The 17,578-nt window shown below is 44.0% G+C and overlaps 1 protein-coding gene across 1 annotated transcript in view; it reads right to left on the bottom strand.

The window, feature by feature from the left end:
* LOC102383341 (fructose-1,6-bisphosphatase 1) overlaps window positions 1–15,524 on the bottom strand; it is a 16,244-nt gene extending 720 nt beyond the window's left edge. Inside the window, exons 1-6 of the mRNA XM_006018453.3 lie at window positions 15,321–15,524; window positions 12,748–12,910; window positions 11,482–11,574; window positions 8,352–8,492; window positions 5,607–5,744; window positions 1,404–1,523 (exon numbers count right to left, since the gene is read on the bottom strand). Of these exons, the coding sequence (XP_006018515.1) occupies window positions 1,404–1,523; window positions 5,607–5,744; window positions 8,352–8,492; window positions 11,482–11,574; window positions 12,748–12,910; window positions 15,321–15,490 (825 nt within the window). The 5' untranslated portion in view covers window positions 15,491–15,524. The remainder of the gene's footprint in view (window positions 1–1,403; window positions 1,524–5,606; window positions 5,745–8,351; window positions 8,493–11,481; window positions 11,575–12,747; window positions 12,911–15,320) is intronic.
* Between the last annotated feature and the right edge of the window lie 2,054 nt (window positions 15,525–17,578).

The following is a 17,578-nucleotide window of genomic DNA, read 5'->3' as shown; positions in this document are numbered from 1 at the left end:
TCCCTACATAGTCCACATGAGTACTTTGTTGCCTTGTCTACTTGGCTGTTAATAGTTGAAACACCTGAAAGAATACTTCAAAACTGAGTATTTGGGAGTGAACAATATGAGCATTCAAGATTGTGTTACTCTTTATAGGCTTAACACAGCAACAGACCATTTTTAGCTTGTGTGGAAGGAAAAAAAAAAAAAAGGCCCTGACTGTAATATTATGTTTGTGTAATGGATAACTGCATCTTATCTACAAGCTGAAGCAATAATTTACCTGAAACTTTTTCAAAACAGATTAAAGGTCTTTGCTGATTAAACAGTTCTCCTCTCATGTTGGGCTAGGGGCCGGATCTATGCATAACTTTCTAGATGGTGGTACTGCTGCTGGATTTAGGATGCAGGTGTTTACTCCCTTGGTGGTATTTATATCACGGAGAAAGTTACCTTTTAGGCTTAATGTGCCAACTACTGGTTTCTCAATGCAATACAGACAGTTTCCTTTGCTGTAGATGGTACTATATGGCTAGGGATATGCACAAGCATGGTGAATGAGAGGCTGTATGACAGCTGATCATCTGAAATGCTCTCATTGACACAGACTTTGGAATGCTCTCCACAGTCTGGGCACAGCAGAGAAGGGGGAAGCAATTAATTGGAAAGGGGGGGACAATTTGCTTACTTGTCAAGTGTTACAAATTAGAACTTGGTTAACCTTCAGGACTTGCTTAAAGCTATTCAAGCCAGCCAGGGAGGAAGGCTGTTTGAATAGTCCCTTGAAAACTAGTGTGTCCACAATCGGAGCCTCATGGGGTGCAATTCTAATAAAAGACATTTCTTATTGTCAGAGCTTGAAAACCTATTTTCTTGCAGAGGTCTGTGGGGGCAGGGTGGATGAGTTCACTGGGCCTCAAAAGGCAGTAACTCATTCCTGCGAAGGGGGGTGGGAAAGCAAAGCAAAGAGCAGGCCTCTAAAGATGAGAGGTAGAATGGCTAGAGACACGGGACATGAACAAGGGAGAGTGAGGTGGAAACCAAAATTCCTTTAAGGTATAAAGAATTGTGAGCTGGAAAGCCTAGGGTCTCTGGTCCACACAGGATCAGTGGAGAAGGGTTGGCTGGTAGCAAAATAACCTTACAAATACCTGTGAGGAGGGGTAGAATTGAATAGTTTGCTGAGAAAGGACTCATTTCCCACTGAACAAATCTAGTGCATTTAAAGTACTCAAAAAGGGGAAAGACTTCTAAATCCTGCAATACAAGAAACTATGCCAAAAACTACATCTTTTGCCACCTGTAACTCTGGGTCTATTGTGGTCACCACCAGATTTTTAGAAGCAGGCTGTTAAGTTAAAAGTGAAAGTGTTTTTAAAGAAAATACTGATACTCTTTAAATTGGATTATTTTAGTTTTACCTTTCCCTTTGGGCTTTTAGAGTTCGCTGGATATAAGAAGATTCCTCCATACACCAGAGTACGATGTACATCAGCCACCATAGAACCTATATACCTCGCACCGTATGGAGAGCTGCCATCCTGCATAAAGGCATATGATTAAATCTTGTTAACTTTTTACTGGTAATAATAATACTTGACTCCTATATTGCATTTCCCACTGGTAGCGATAAACATAATTGACAAAGACGGTTTAATTATTGTACCCATTTTACAGCTAAGGAAAACTGAAGCATAAAGGCAAAGTAACTTGCCCAAGGTCACACAACAAGTTAGTGGCAAAGCCAGAAATAAAATGAGACTCCCAGTTACCATTCCAATGCCCTCTGGGGCTCTGCTCTACTCCTTAGCCTTCTTCTCTGCCTCCCACTGCCCCTGGGGCCCTACTTGCGGCTGCCCACACTGTCTGTCCCAGGGGAGCAGGCAGGGAAGGATTAACCGTGGCAGTGGTGATGGTAGTAGCCTGGTGATGGCAGTGTCTGGGTAGGCAGATTAACCCTTTCCTGCCCACTACCCCAGCAGAGAGAGCGCAGGTAGCCACAAGAAAGCAGGAGAGATGTGGGGGTGGGAGTGAGAAGGGCTAAGGGGTGTGGGTAGGGGAAGGCAGTAGGCCCAATCCAGGCCATCTGAGGAAGGGGAACGGGTGGGGTGTCTACACCTTAGTGTAACAGGAGCTGGTAACAGATCAGAGATAATCCTGCCCTGGAATGTATACTGAGTAGAGCTGTGCAAAGCTTCAGTCCCTGATTCGATGGCCAAATCTCTGAACTGAATCGGAGGACTGAATCTCTCTGAATTGAATTGGAACCCTCTGAATCAATTTGGAGGGATTCGGAAAGATTTGGCGATTCAGACATAGGCACAGCTTTAAATGTTTGTTTGTTTTTTTTCTACATACCTCTAAGTAGCAGGCAGCTCATGAATATTGTGATGCTGGAGTGCATGGAGCGTCCCACAGAAGCACAGAGGGGCTCCCCAGTTCACTTGGCAGGAGACCCAGAAGTAGACCAGAAGCACTTCCAGTCTACTTCCGGGTCTGCTGGAGAGTGCATGGGGGGGCTCCCTGCACCCCTCCGGCTCAGCAACTGGTGCCACCTGTCTGGGGGGACACCTGGGGTCCCCCTGCAGCTGGGAGGGCATGGGGGGACCCCCTTGCACACTCCCTGGTGGACCTGGGAGTGGACCAGACTTCCAGTCTACTTCTAGGATAGCCACCAAGCATGTGGGGGGGCTCCCCCACGTTCCTGTGGCATGCTCCACCTGCCCCAGTATCGCAGCATTCGCAAGTCATGCCTGGTACCTTGAGGTATGTAGAAAAAGCATTTAAAGCTGTGTCTATGTCCGAATCATTGATTCTCCAAATCGGCATAAAATCTTCAGATTCTGATTCGGCCATATCAAATCAGGGGACAGTGATTTGAATCAACAAATTGAATTGCTGTTCCCGATTTGGGCCAAATTCAAATTGAATAGGGCCCATTTCGCACACCCCTAATACTGAGTGCTAAAAGTAGTTTCAGATCTCAGAACAACAGTAGAGTCTCCCTATGCCTGAAGTAGGGTACTTGTGCCCAAAAGCTTGCAAAGAACTTTGTTCCAACTACACAGTTGGCCTAATAAAAGGGTATCGCATCTACCCAAAGAACCTTGCCTTTCAGGGATACAGGTAGTTTCAAGTGTTGATGTGCAGACAGTCCAGGCATTAAGAGCTCCAGGAGCTACCCAAAATTCCTACTGTGTAACAAGTCCCGTAGGAAGCTAAGGCTGCCCTCTGGCTGTGGAGCAGAAACCATCCTTACTCCTCTCTATCCAACTGTGGAAGTTCTCTTCAGGTTATTAATTTTTCTGGTTCTAGAAAGTTAGAATGTTACTGTTTTAACATATCTTGTATTCTCCTATTTACTCCTAACAACTTTACTGTTTAATCTCCAAATAAATACCACTCTTGGTGCTCTTCATTCTTCTACGTATATGAGCCCTGCCTTTGTAGCCTGAGTCTGTAAGAAGATCATCAGCATATAAAAATGATTAACTTTAAAAACAAGCTTTCAGGTTTATCTGTAGAAAAGGGAAAAAAAATCTTTTCAAAGTCCATCTAACCATCTTTTTTTGTAGGGGTGGGAGAGGTGGAGAAGCATGGGAAATGGAATTGAGTTTCTAATCGCTTTCTTTTGGCAGCATTGTCACTAGAAGCTTATCTCTGGTTTTATTCAGTCAGAACTATTGCTACTCTGGGAGAAAATTTAATATGGGAATGTTACAGACTGATACGTTGTAATAAATATACTAACCCTAGTGACAGTGATCTCAATGATCCTGCTGCTCTGGTCAGGCTGCTTTTGTAAGCTAGGAGTAATGTACATGAGAGGCTTGGGGTGGGCTAATTAGCACTGTTAAGCATTGATGTTAATTATCCCACCTCCAGCTATACTGCCTCAGGTTTAGGAAGCAGCCTGCCCAGAGCAGAGCAGTGTGCTTAAGAAGACCAAAGCTGGGGATGTAAGTTTACCACATAGACATAGCACCAATTTTTCCTTAGGCTTCTTGCTCTTTACTAGAATGTCTTCAAGTTAAGAGTTAATTGCATAAAGAGGAGACATGAAACTCCAGGGACAGCAGTTCAAACTGAATGTGGTAGAGAGAAAATGGGGAAGACTTTGTTGGTAGTTCTGCCTCCGTTTTTTTTGGATGTGCGCCAACTGTGATATGAAAGGCTTTGTAAGTGTGCTTGATCCCTCTGTGCTGAGTACAATGAGAATGGAGACCATATATTTCTTACACTCTGGTCTTCTTGCTCAGAGGAGGGTAGGGGCAATATAAGGAAGCTTTGGTTACAGATATACTTATGGCTGTGTTTTCTGCCTGAATAGCTATCAAGTGTGCACCAATTTCATGTAATGGCAAAGCTTCACCGAAAAGGTATTTGCCTAATTTATGTTACATACTGTATTGTCAAAAGCCACCTACTGAGCTATTCCTTCATAGCTGTGCTGTCAGTAAGGGAAGAGGATTATTTAACCAATTACTGCATAAAATACTGCTACTGAAAAAGCAGCACACCTTTAAGTCTTGTAGAAAAGACTTCTACAAGACCTTTAGTCTTATTTTAAGCTAATACATATCTCTAACTCTAAGCATGTATTTTAATTTCTTCCGGGGTGTAGGTTGTAGCCATGTTGGTCTAAGGACATAATCAGATTCACCCAAAGAACCTTGTCTGCCTATCTTTTATTAGACCAACTTAAAGAGTTGGAAACATTTTCTTAGCAAGCTTTTTTTTCCAACTATTTAAGTTGCTCTAATAAAAGATATCGGATTCACCTAAAGAACCTTGTCTGCCTTTAATTTTTTTAGGATTTTATTTCTGTTACCATGGCATATTACAAATATGTAATCAACAAAAGAATTCTTTGCAACTTTAAGGGGTTGAACATTCAGCTGAGCCTATGTAGTTTGCATGGGGCTACTGCAGGTAGCACGCATGAGATGCAAAGTCACCTGTGGCTACTCAGGGTTTGTCTATACTGTGTTAGCAGCTATGAGGACACACTGTCTACCTGAGTCTATTGATGCACTTCACACTTGGAAGTTTGCCAGCGCAGCTGTTCCAGGCTCAACCCCAGTGTCCATTCGCTGGTCTAGAGACTAAGGGCTCTATAACAGGAATAGCCTTGCTTGTGAGCTTCTGGCTGTGCACTGCACCTGTGGACTTAGGGTGAGTGAAGCAGGCTCAAGCCTGCATGATGCTAAGAAATCAGATAGTTTTTAAAGCAGGCCTTGGAATTCTAGTGAAATTGAAATAGAATGAAACTGAAATCTTAAGTCTACCAACATTTCAAGTACATGAGAAAGGAAAACAAACTCCAACTTTGTAAAAGCAAAACTTTATGGAATATAGAGGCAACATATTTACACTAAGTGATTTGAGAAGCCTTTGAATAATAAAACCTATGCTTATTTAGTTAGTCTATAAGGCACGTACCTACTCTGCCTTCTGTCTAATCTTAGACTAAGATGGCCAATCGCCTTTCTTCTCTTAGAACAACACTCCATGCCCAGAACAGTAACTGAATGCAAAGTTTGATTTTTTTTTTTTTTTTTTTTTTTTTTTTTTAAGTGTGCATTTACTTTTCATAGAGAGAGCTTCACAAATTTCTTATTTACCTCAGGGAACTTCTTCTTTTTGATATACTCGGTGACTGCAGGATCAAAATATTTAGCATAGCCCTCGTTGAGACTGTAGATATTTCCCTTCTTTTTGATTTTCACATCCTTATCGACCAAAATGAATTCTCCAATTGCCTAAAGATAAACATTTAATAACTTTTTTTTTTTTTAAGCATGTCTTTATTTACAGGAGTAAAGACAAGTCACTGGTATGCATGTCTTAGTGAGAACCTACTACAGATTACACTTCCTCTTAATGATTCAATACTTATGAAAGGTCAGATCTGTTTGTACCCCCAAAATTCTGTGCCAAAAGGTTTGTTCAGCATAGGTCCACTCAGTTCTGTCTCCTTTTTTTAAACTGATGATAAAATACAATTGTGAGTAATTCTGGGGATTGAGCTTGCCAGAGGCCACTGAACAAATATAAGTTGGCAATAAATTTTCAATCCCTACCAGCTAGGATCACTGAAGCCAAAAAACAGGACATGAGAGGATCTCTTTGCTGTACCCCAGGGCTGTCCAACTGGCCAAAGGGGTTAAATTGCACTCTCTGGGCTACCACCCAGTGGCTGCTGCTTCTCTTCCCCCTCCCCACCCTCTCCCCTCTGTGCCAGCTGCAGAAGCAGCTGGGGGCTCTGATCTCCCTTTCCCTTCAGCTTCCCCCTCCCTGGCCCAGGGGGCAATGCAATGCAGTATGGGGCAGCCCACAGTACCAGGGGGAGGGGAGGCATGCATTATATGGTCCTGAGGGGCCATGACCTCTGCTGGTGCAGCCCCCAGCTGCTTAGAATTTGGACAGCTCTGTTGTATTTGGCTTGAGTGGCTGTTTGTCTCTGCTGTAGTAAACTTCCACTTTTTTTTAGAAAAAGGACACACACACAGCTAGCAGAAGAGTCCTAATATCTAAATATAAACAAACGGTGATAATGCATGCAGACATTTAAGTCATTACTAAGTTTAACATCAAGCTCTACTTCCTTGAAGCCAAGTGACCATGGTAACTTCCCAAAATATACTACGAGTGGCTGCACCATCCAATTTGCACTGACATGTCTTTAATTTAAACTGAGTCACTTCAGCCCAGCCACACTTGCGTTAAATGTGTCTTCTATGTCAAAAGTCACATGGTCAAGAGGTTCTCAGATGTCAAACACATACACACACGTCTTACTTACTCTTTTAAAGATCAAAGTGTCATCTGAAAGTGTGAAAGAGGGTTAAAATATTGCTGCTGCTCCACTTCAAGTACTTGTATTGTAGGACTCTGGTGTTGATGATGACAACAAGGTTTTAACTAGTTTCAAGTTATGCAGGGCTGTTCAGCTTCTTAGTGGCTGGGAGCCAAAGGTCCCGCAGGCTGCACCAGTGGGGGCTATACTGAGGCAAGCCAAGGGCCCCCCAGGCCACATGAGAACTCCCCTGCCCACTGCACTGTGCACTCTTGCTCTCTCCCCCTTGCATGTGTTCCCAAGCTCACCTTCAGCTCTCCAGGGCATGCTGTGCTGCACTGCACTGCCCTGCCCTCTGGATTGGGGGCAGGCAATGAAGTCTAGAGCAAGTGGAGGGAAGAGGCCTGGAGATTCCAGTCTCGGTTGCAGAAAACAGTGAGTGGAGTAACTGCTAGGGAAGAGGCCCGGAGCTGCAACTTAACTCCTTATGGGCTACATGTGGGCTGCAGACCACCAGCTGGACAGCCTTGAAGTAATGTATTAAACTCAAAGGCACAGTTCATAGCCTTATGGGGAATTCTGGATTGCAAGAGATTATTTTAAATATGGGTAACCTTGCCCCCCCCGTTACCTGGGCCCACTCCAAACTCAGGAAAACCAGACCCAGAGCTGGAATGAACTCAGCCTCCAGACTGTTTTGTGGGCTAGCAGGAGGAGAAGTGGGAAGAAGCTGTGAGATGGGAACCTTTTTGCTTTGTGGATGAAGCAGGGGCTTTGCTCTCTGATATGCTCCATGCACCACTGAAAGAGGCCCCAGGTGGATTGTGGTGGAGCCTGGTTTGAGTGCAGCTCGGAGAAGGATCAACTTCCCCACTGCAGAGACCCCAGCAGAGAATCTGACTGCAACAAAGCAGGGCCTGAGGGAGTTTCATTTAAAAAAGCTGCAGAAGTTAATACACACAATCAGTGCGATTGTGGAGCAGTAAGAGTCTTTGTGCCATCTAGGACAGTTGGCACCATGCATAAGGTGAAGTCTCACCCTGAAGGGTCCCTGTGAGACTGCCAGAGTTGAGGTTTAAAGTTGAAAGGGGTGACTTTATCAGATTTCTGTGCTGGGTTAAAGCTTGCTGTTTGGATGCTTGTGTGTGTAAATAATTCAAACTTTTTGTACCATCCTGTTAAACTGAGAAGTATCTTGTGGAAACCAAGTCAGCCACATACCTACACCTCCTTGCGAAAGGGATTACATGTATATCACCTCGGATAGCACGTGCATATTTGTTTTACCAACCCGAAGATCCTCATTTCAGGACACCACTGATCTAAAACCTACTTTTTCTTCAGTAGAAGTGAAGAATACCAAAAGCCTTTGGAGACTTACGTATGCCTATCAAAAGTAGACTACATAATTCTCATTAAAGCATATCTGGAGATCAGAGTTAGTGTTGAAGCAGCAACCTATATGGTACCTTTGGGGACATCTTTCTTGTAAAAATGTCATTTTGATATCCCTTTCAAAAAGCCAGAACAAACAACTTAAGCCGTTCATGCCAGCTATAGGAATCCTTACCGGATCAAGCATAAAACAGTTGACACCAGAAGCAGTAGCCAGCACCAACATTGTGGCACTCCCATAAAGAGCATAGCCAGCTGCCACAATGTTACGCCCAGACTGCAAAGCATCTCTCTCAGAAGGTTCATCAGGGGATGTCTGGAGTAGGAGAGAAGGATGTCAATTCTTTTAAAATTTTACATGTGAAATTATTTACATAACATATCCATTTTATACCCTTAATTCCTTCATTATTCTGCAGTAATAGAGCTTCACAGAATGTTAAATTATAAGATAATGTTGTATGCTTTGGAACTACTAGACTTAAGGCAGCACATGCTGAACTGGCAGAAGGGCAGCAACTGCATGCTTATTATATTTACTTGAATCCAAGACAACCCTAAATTTTAAGCAGACCACCCAGTAATTAAATTCTATTCATGGAAAATCTAAACACTTTGTTATAGATTCTCTACATGGAAAACTAATTATTGGGGCATCATCTTTTTAATTAATCCCTCCTACTGCTGAAGGGAGGTAGATAGTATGGGGAGCTCCAGCAGTTTGCCCCTCCTAGTGTTTTGACCTCCTGCTACCTCTGCCCCTTTCCTACTCCACCCCTCCCCTTCCAGCCTCTGCTCCTCCCTGCCCTTCACCCCTCTAGCCTCTGCTTGTCCTCGCCCCCACCCCTCAGGTCACTGCTCCATGCCATCCTAGTTCTAGCTTAGGGCACTGAGCACGGCCCCAGCCTAGCTCCCATAGCAGCAGTGCAGGCTGTACACTGCTGCTATGAGGCTGGGCTGGAGCCGTGCCCAGTGCCCCAGGCTGCAGTGTGCATAGAGTCTGCCAATGCAAAGCAAAGGTAAGGGGAGGAGGGAGATGAGCAGGCAGGGAGCAGAGGCTGCATGGAGGTGGGGGTGCAAAGGTGGCAGGGTTGGGGGGTGGCAGGCAGAAGCTGCAGCTAGTCCCGACCCAGGGTAGAGGCTGGACCCGGAGCCACAGCAGCCACCTGTTCCAACCCCCTTCCCCCTTGATTCTAAGATGAGGGGCTTTTTTCCTCCCATGTGAAATGGGAGAAGGGGCGGGGGAACTCAATCTTAGAACTGAGTAAATACAGTAGCAACAATGACTCATGGCTTAGTTCAATTAGGTAAGAAATCCTTCCTTAATCAAGCTTTCTTAGAAATAAAAATAATGGTTAGAGTGCTGGTGCCACTGCTTATCATGCTCACTGGTATTATCTCATTGTTTCTGTTTTTGCTCTTGCAAACATGCCTCAAGACATTATGACGCCTCTTCCTCTGTAGCTATGTCAACAGATGCCCATAGTGGCAATGCAGCATATGCCAACAAGAGGATTTTTTTCTGCTTATCCAGCTACACTGTGCCCTGAACCATATAACCTAAGCCATGGGGTCAAAGATCTGTCCTGCAGAGCTGCTTCATCAGGCTCACAAGGCTCCTGGAGAGGTCAGGAATTCAGGGATAGTGCAAGCTGAGTTGGGGCCCATCATCAAATTCCTGGCCATGGGGTCCTGCCAAGGAAATGTCAGTGGTGGTGGATGAGCAGCAGCTGCATTAGCCTCTTGTCACTGCTGCTCACCCCAGAGGGGTCTGGATCAGGGGGCATGAGGGGTCAGTTGTTTCATACCCCTGACCTAAGGCAACAAAAGCACTTGTCTCTTGCAAGAGGTTTTGTCAATAACCTCTACTACAGGGAATGTGCCAGGTGTGTTGATTAGGGGCTTTGATTTCCTGCTTCCATCCAGTGTGGCTATATCACCAGAACTTTGACATGGACCCAGCTTTAGACTATTAGCTCCTTGAAGCTGGGACTCTCTCTCTCTCTGTACAAAGCGCTGTGCAAACACAAAACAAGGTATAAGTGCCAAGTCAAAGCTTGGATGGAATGCAGGAAGTAGGAAAAGGGCACAGGCAGTGAAGTTCCCTTACAGGGATTGCGAGTGCAACTTAATACAAAAATCGGAGGTCAAATTAACAACAAAAAAAAGCAGAGTGGAACGTTTGTCACTGTTTGCAACTGATAAACAGTGCAAAATATTATCTTGCTCCATTTGAAAACTAAAATCACAGAAGTTACTTTTCGGTGTATACAAATGTGGGATAAGATGCTTGAAATGGGTGAGTCTTATCTGAATTTGCTCAACCATTTCCAAGTTTGAGACCTGTTAATCTTGTATTTCAAGCTTATCCAAACAAGGTGTTTAACTCTTAGTTCCATATTTGAAGCCTATCCTCAAGCTGGCAGACCTTGTATAAGATGTACGAAATAATTAGTTTCATGGGGAAAAAGCATCAAACTCGTGTTCCACATCAGTGACACAAACTTTTTCAGCATCAGGGCACCTATCCACCACTTTTTTTTTTTTTTTTTGAATGTAGTAGCACCCTCATTTGAGAACAACAGTTGGAACTGTCTAGGTGCTTCACAATGAGGTTCTGCTGCCCCCAGGTAAAACTGCCCCAATCCCTGCTACACAGTCAGCCTGGGAAGGTCTGAGGCACACGTGCTGTTCCTGCTGCATTATGGCTCTCTTAGCAGCCTAAAGCAGGCAGGAGCTACCTCCGTGCTGTGTAATCCTTCCCAGTCTGGCTCCCTATGCTTCTCCCAGAAAGAAGTGTGCCAATGGAACTATCCTGCGTGCCTCTGTTCCCAAAAGGAGGGATCGTCCACAGAGGCTGCTCCAGCCAAGTCGGCTCCATCCCTTTTAAGCTGATCAAAGAGCAGTTTTACCTAGTTGCGGCAGCACCTACATAGTGGCACCCCTTTATAGGGGCTCGCAGCACCCGACTTGAGATCCACAGGTCTATCTTGTCCCAACAGGACCTCATAGTTACTCATATAAACTTCACACCTTCTATTCACAGCCAATTAAATATCAATTAGTATTGCACATATGTAGGTTACCTTTTAAGCAAGTACTACATATTGCCAACAAAGGTACTTATTACCTATATATGTAACAGTAGGCTATATCTAAACTAATCCTGAAATCCTCCCTGTATAAAATGTTTAATTGGATTTTATAGTTTTCAGGTGCAATTTTATTCCACCCAGGGCTGGTTAAGGATAAAGAACGAACAGGAGTTTTCTTGAGTGTCATAACGTGATAGCATTACATGTTACCTTTCTGTAGATGGAAAAGATGGTCCCAATGGAAACAAGGCAGTCAATATTAGAAGAGCCATCTAGAGGATCCATGCAGACTATATATTTGCCCTGGAAAATACAAGTAGAGAAGAACTTAATATGTCATAGTTAAGCCTATTTTAAAAGTTTTCTTGTGAAGAATAACATCTAACTCTGGAATACTGTACATTCCACTTTAACACAATATTGAAATCTGGCAATTTTGTAAAAAATGCGGTTCTCCCTGCCAATTTTTGGCTTTATAATAATATTTTCATTTTTTTCCCCCCCATTTTTCATATAAACAAGGAATACTGCCAATACAGGAAAAACAGCAAAACTTACTATAAATAAATTATTTTAAATGCCCACAGTAAACAAAAAATGTCCTTTTTTACTTACGGTAATATTAAAGAGTTATTTGCAGTAATAGTTGGTTTGTTTGATTGAACCTGTTTATATCCTTTTAAACTATATCTCCATAGGAACTAATTTAAGCATGGAAATGTTGTAAAGGCAGTAAAATAAACTACAATTAGAGAGACAGTAATTGTGCTTTAGGGAAAAGTACATTAGCTCAGATTCAGCATAAATATTTAACTGGGATGAACTTTGTTTATTTAAGGGGTTATAACAATGCATCTCGACAGCCTTCTGCCTACAAAAGGTAGGCCAGAGTTCTTATTTTTGTCAAGCAGCAGAATAATACTAGTAAAAAGTTAATTTTGGTATCTCTACAATTCAGTGACTTAGGAAATATTTCATTCAAAGAATAGGCTAAGATTTTGCTAAGTTCTATGAGCTTCAGGGACAGTTTGTCCGAGTAAGGACATCAGGATTTTATTTACTGTGAAATGTCACTTAAATGATCTATTAAAGAAGCTACAGAAGAGTCAAGTGACTGAGAGCCAAGTAGGATGAAAGAATGTGCATAAGAATTGTTCCAGAGATCAGAAAGGAAAGATGACATAGAATTTAAGGCCCAAAATGGGAAAGAAAAAGTTGTTGGAAGAGAACTGTAGGAAGAAAGAAAATATCAAGAAACCAAGCAAGAGGGAATAAAGACTCAGCTGAGAGAATTAAGTCAACAGAAAGTGAAAGAGGTTGATTTTTGAGAGAGTTCACTCATATTTTCCCATATCCAAAAAAATTCAGACCTTTGGCCAAGTTCCTCTGAAATCTTTAGGTCAGGTTTTATTTGTACACATTTAAAGGAAAATGTAACTTGAAATCAAGTTCTGAAAAGGTTTGCAAATTACTAACCCTTTTGTCAGGTTCTACTATTACAGCATTTTTGTTTTCTTCTGATACAATAACACATGTGCTGAAGGATGACTTGAGCACATTAATCACCAGGTCATTGGAAAGGATATCCAGCTTCTTTACTTGGTCTCCTGTCACATTGGTGGAACCAGCAATTCCATAGCTATAGCAATGAAAAAGATTGTTCCTCATCAGACAATCTACGATCTGTTAATCATTTAAACTTAACATGAAAACATGAAATAGCAAATAGTTTGTGCCAGGGTTTTAAGGAAAGCCAAAGCACTGAACAGACGGAAGTTGCTAGCTATGCATTTGGAACAAAACATTGTTTAAGTGCTAGATCAAGTTTTGACAATGGCCTCCCTCTTCTGTAGGTGCAGGTGGAATATTTCCCTCCACTCAGATCAACAGCTAGTTCTTTCAAAGTTGAGACCCTTGCTAGGAATTTAAGACAGGAAAGCTTTGTTTCTTCTTGAAATGAATATACTTTATGCTTCTGCATTGAAGTACATTTTACAGCAGTTGTTTCAGAAGATATAGCAACCACGGTTTTCTAGTGCTACTAATACATGTCCTAACACACACACACTACTCTATACTGATAGAAGCTTTTTGAGTCCATGAGTCTTCTGCTACTTGCTGTATGTGTGAAATTATTTTCATTTTTATTATATTTCTCATTAAGTATTGACACGGCTCATTACTACAGGCATTTTGAAAGTGCTGATCAGCATAGCACCTGACCTACCAATAACATGCAAAATATTGTAAGAATGATGTTGCAGAAAAGCTGCTTCACCTTTTATTTACCCCTGCAAGAAAAAAAAAAAGAACACTCATTTCCTGTTTTGCTGTCAGCATGAAACATGTGTAGTATCAGCTCTGATTGGCTGACTTGTGGCAACACCCCTGTTCTCTTCTAGGGCTGAATCTGAAAGCCTTATTCTTCTAAGATGCAAAAATCTATTCTTTTACAGTGCAATCAGGAAAAGTGTTTCATTGAATTTAATATTACATGGTGCCAACATATTAAATTACAGACAGCAATTGATTATTAAGCCAGATATTATCAATCTTGGTCTTCTAGCCCATCTACCTGGTTTTCCAGTTCAAAGGTTGGGTATTCACTGAATCAAATTCAATTTAATGAAGACTCTGCCAACTGCAAGGATTTGGGTTATTTCACATCTTGTACACCAATAAACCCACTGGGCCCTTTAAAAAGGAAGAGTCAAAACTCAACACTAGCGACCTTCAGCAAAGACTAGCTAGAGAAAAGAGGGAAATAGTAGCTACCTTCAGCAAGGACTAGAGAGAAGAGGAAAAAAACTAGAAAACGCCAAAATGGAGTCTGAAGACTTCCCAGCATTTGCTTTACCTACCAAGCTAGTCTAAGATATACATGTTAATTATTTATGCCATTATAGATCAGTCAAAAGTTGAGTTAGGTTGTTTGTTTGTTTTTTTTAAATAAAGTAGTATTATCATCACAGGTGGTGTTGACAGGGCTTTTAATATGAGGGGGACTTAGTTTTCTGTTCAGCTGTTTTATAAGTTTCTATTATTTTGTACTCTGTGATCTCATGTTGAGGTTGCTCCTGCTGGCAGGCCTAGATAGGGAAGTATTAGGGTAGGGCAGGAGAGCATACATTTCCTAGGTACGGTCCAGTAATGCCAATATTTACAGGCCAATGCTAGCTTGATCACCAGGAGAGCAGCTTTCCCTTGTACGGCACTCTTGGCCATATTTAAAAGGTGGGGTAGGTCTGCACCTTCTAGACTAACTAAAGTAGGTAGGTAAAGATATCTATCCATCTACCTGTAGAGATCTATAATCTACATACAGAAACACAGGGAGATGGGTATATCTCTCTCTATACATATATAAATGTATCTATATCTCTATACAGAGAGATAGCCCAAGCTTTGCTGAGCTAAAGCTGTCTTCATCAGCTCTCTAACGTAGACTCCATCTCTTTATCTACAGGTAGCTGGGATGATCTAGTTGAGGATGGTTCTGCTTTGAGCAGCGGTTGGACTAGACTAATGATTTTCAACCTTTTTTTGGTACCAGGACCCATTTGTGAACCTTGATGGCCAGTCCTGACCTCCTGCCCCAGCCCTCCAGTGTGAGGGGAAGGGGGTAGGTGTGTGTAGGGCCTGGGGGGCTCCAGGCAGCCTTTTCTCCCTTTAAAGGAGAATCCATTTTTGAAGCTTATACATGACCCTTTCATAATATACTCTTGTGACCCACTTTTAGGTCCTGACCCCTAGGTTGAGAAACGCTGGACTAGAGGACTCCCGAGGTCCCTCCCACCCCTCATTGTCTGTGACTGTGATGGCCAGACCTGGCACAAGCTTCCCTGAGCTGAAGTTCACCTCCTCAGCTGTCCAGACGGACAGATCTCTGTGCCTCACCACACAGGGGGAGACGGATGCCTCTATAAAGATGCGTGGCCCCAGCAGGCCTCCTCACACGGACACCCCCTCCCTCTCCGCCCCGGTCCCTCCGTGCGGGCGGAGCAGGCGGTTCCCGCGGCTGCTCGGCTCCAGCCCGGGCCCGCACTCACAGGTTGGCGATGCCGGCCTTGCGCACGGCGGTGGAGATGGCCTTGACGGCGGTGCACAGCGAGTTGAGCAGCTGCGTGAACTCCCCGGTGCCCCGCGCGCGCCGCCCCTCCTCCATCACGAAGCGGGTCAGGGTCAGCACGTTCGTGTCGAAGGGCGCACGGTCCGTCATGGTGGCGGCGGCAGGGACGACGACAAGTAGTGCCTCCCAGTTACCCCAGTCCCTCCGCCTGCCTCCCAGAGCAGCCCCAGTTCTCCCTGCCTGCCTCCCAGTTACCCCAGTCCCTCCGCCTGCCTCCCAGAGCAGCCCCAGTTCTCCCTGCCTGCCTCCCAGTTACCCCAGTCCCTCCGCCTGCCTCCCAGAGCAGCCCCAGTTCTCCCTGCCAGCCCCCCAGTTACTCGGCTCCCAGAGGCTGCTGCCTTGTTTTCTCTGTCCCTCATCCCCTGCTCAAGGTCAGCCCCCTAGAAGGAGCTGGACTATGGAGAAGGGTTTCCCTGCTAAACATTAGAAGCAAATCCACATGTGCTTTTTTTGGAGAACCTCACAGGCACGCACGTGGACATGAAGGCCTGTTGGGAAGCAGCCGAGAGCTGAACGTTTCTGTTCTGGTCCTGTTCACAGGAGCTCATTGCTACCTCCTCCCTCTCTAGAAAAGGGCTAGTTAAGCATGACTGTCAGTAACCGAGGACTAGGAAAGGCAGTTCAAATGCACTCTGCGGCATAGCCGGGGGCATCTCTTTGGTGGGACTACTTGGCTCTCCAGGTTGCTTTCAGTTTCAGCTAATATTTGTCCCCAACTGCATTAAAATAAAAAACATGTCTAACTGCTCAAAAGCATCCAGGCTCTGTTGTATCCTGGAGCAAACCTCACCAACTGCTTCCAGCTTCCTCCTTTTTTTTTTTTTTTTTTTGCTTCAAGCCTCTGAATTCAGGTGTAATTCTGCAATATGCAGAAAGACCAGCCAGGTCTGTCTGAAAAAAAAAATAGTCCTACTATATCCTTATATGTTTGGCCCTCACTGTTTAAATGTGATGGCTATAATGGGGAGAACAAGTACAGGTGCTTTTTCTGCACCAGCTTTTCTGAATTGTGACACGTTACACCGAACAACTTCTGTAAAATTTGAGATCTGCTATAGATTTTTATGGCTCTTGGTAAAGTCAAACCCCAAATTATGCAATCTAAAAAGCAAACGTGTAAGTCCCTTCTATCTCGCATGGAAAAAAAAAAGGGGTCCTGATGCAACCTGGCCAAAGAGCACTGGAAAAACATCTGTTTAGTAACTGATTCTTCTGAACTTTTAACTTCAGCTGCCCAGATTCTGTTGCCTAAATCAGGGCTATCAAACTGGCAGCCCACAGGTCACATGTGGCCCACAATTGGTCCTGGGTCCCCCACTGTACTATGTGCACACTCCTGGCAATGCAAGCTTTACTGGGATGAGGGGAAAATGTCATAGATAGAAGAATGAGGGGAGTGGTGCCTGGGTGCGAGCCCAGAGATCAAAGGGGGATCATCTGTGGCCCCTGGGTTCCCACCCAGGTACCACTCCCCTCATTCTTCCAGCTTGTGTCTTGCCCCTATTTCAGGGGGCAGTGCAGCACAATACAGCCTGCAGTAACAGAAGTGTGCACCAGGTACAGTGGGGGATGCATGGCTTACTGATAAGGTATGCGCTGCCCCGGTCACTTATTAGAAGCTAGACAGCTCTGGTCTAAATATAAGGGAAAAAAGTAGCACCACCAACAGATTTAGAGCCAATCATAAAGTGGTACCATATCACTAACAAAAGCATTTATCAGGCACATCATTCCAATTTGTTATTATTAGAACTTGCTAAATAATGCTCCGGTTCTACAGTAGAAATCCAGACATGAAGGCATAACATATCAACAGTACTTCAAAACACATCTTACTGGACTTGGTGTTGGCTATGGGGGATGACCTGGTAGGGGAGCTGAAGATTTGTAGTAACCTTGTTGGTCACTGTCCCCAATCAATCAAATTCACCATACGGCGTAGAGTGGGTAAGATAACTAGTAGGGTGGAAGTGTGCTTAGGAGTTTAGTCAATGACGCATTGTAGCAGTGGGGATAGAGGGCATAGAGGGTGCACAGAGGTGCACGTGCTCCCCCTGAGAGCACTGGTGCCCCCCTTAACCAGCCGCGTTCGCCACTTAGGCAATGGGCAGGAGGGGCAGGCGGGAGTTTCGGTGCCCCCCCCTGCAAGTGGCAGGCCAAACCCGCTGGGCCCCCCCC

Source organism: Alligator sinensis, unplaced genomic scaffold, assembly GCF_000455745.1.
Source record: "Alligator sinensis unplaced genomic scaffold, ASM45574v1 scaffold240_1, whole genome shotgun sequence".
In the NCBI taxonomy this organism is placed as follows: Eukaryota; Metazoa; Chordata; order Crocodylia; family Alligatoridae; genus Alligator; species Alligator sinensis.
This window is presented reverse-complemented; position numbering and strand designations above follow the sequence as displayed.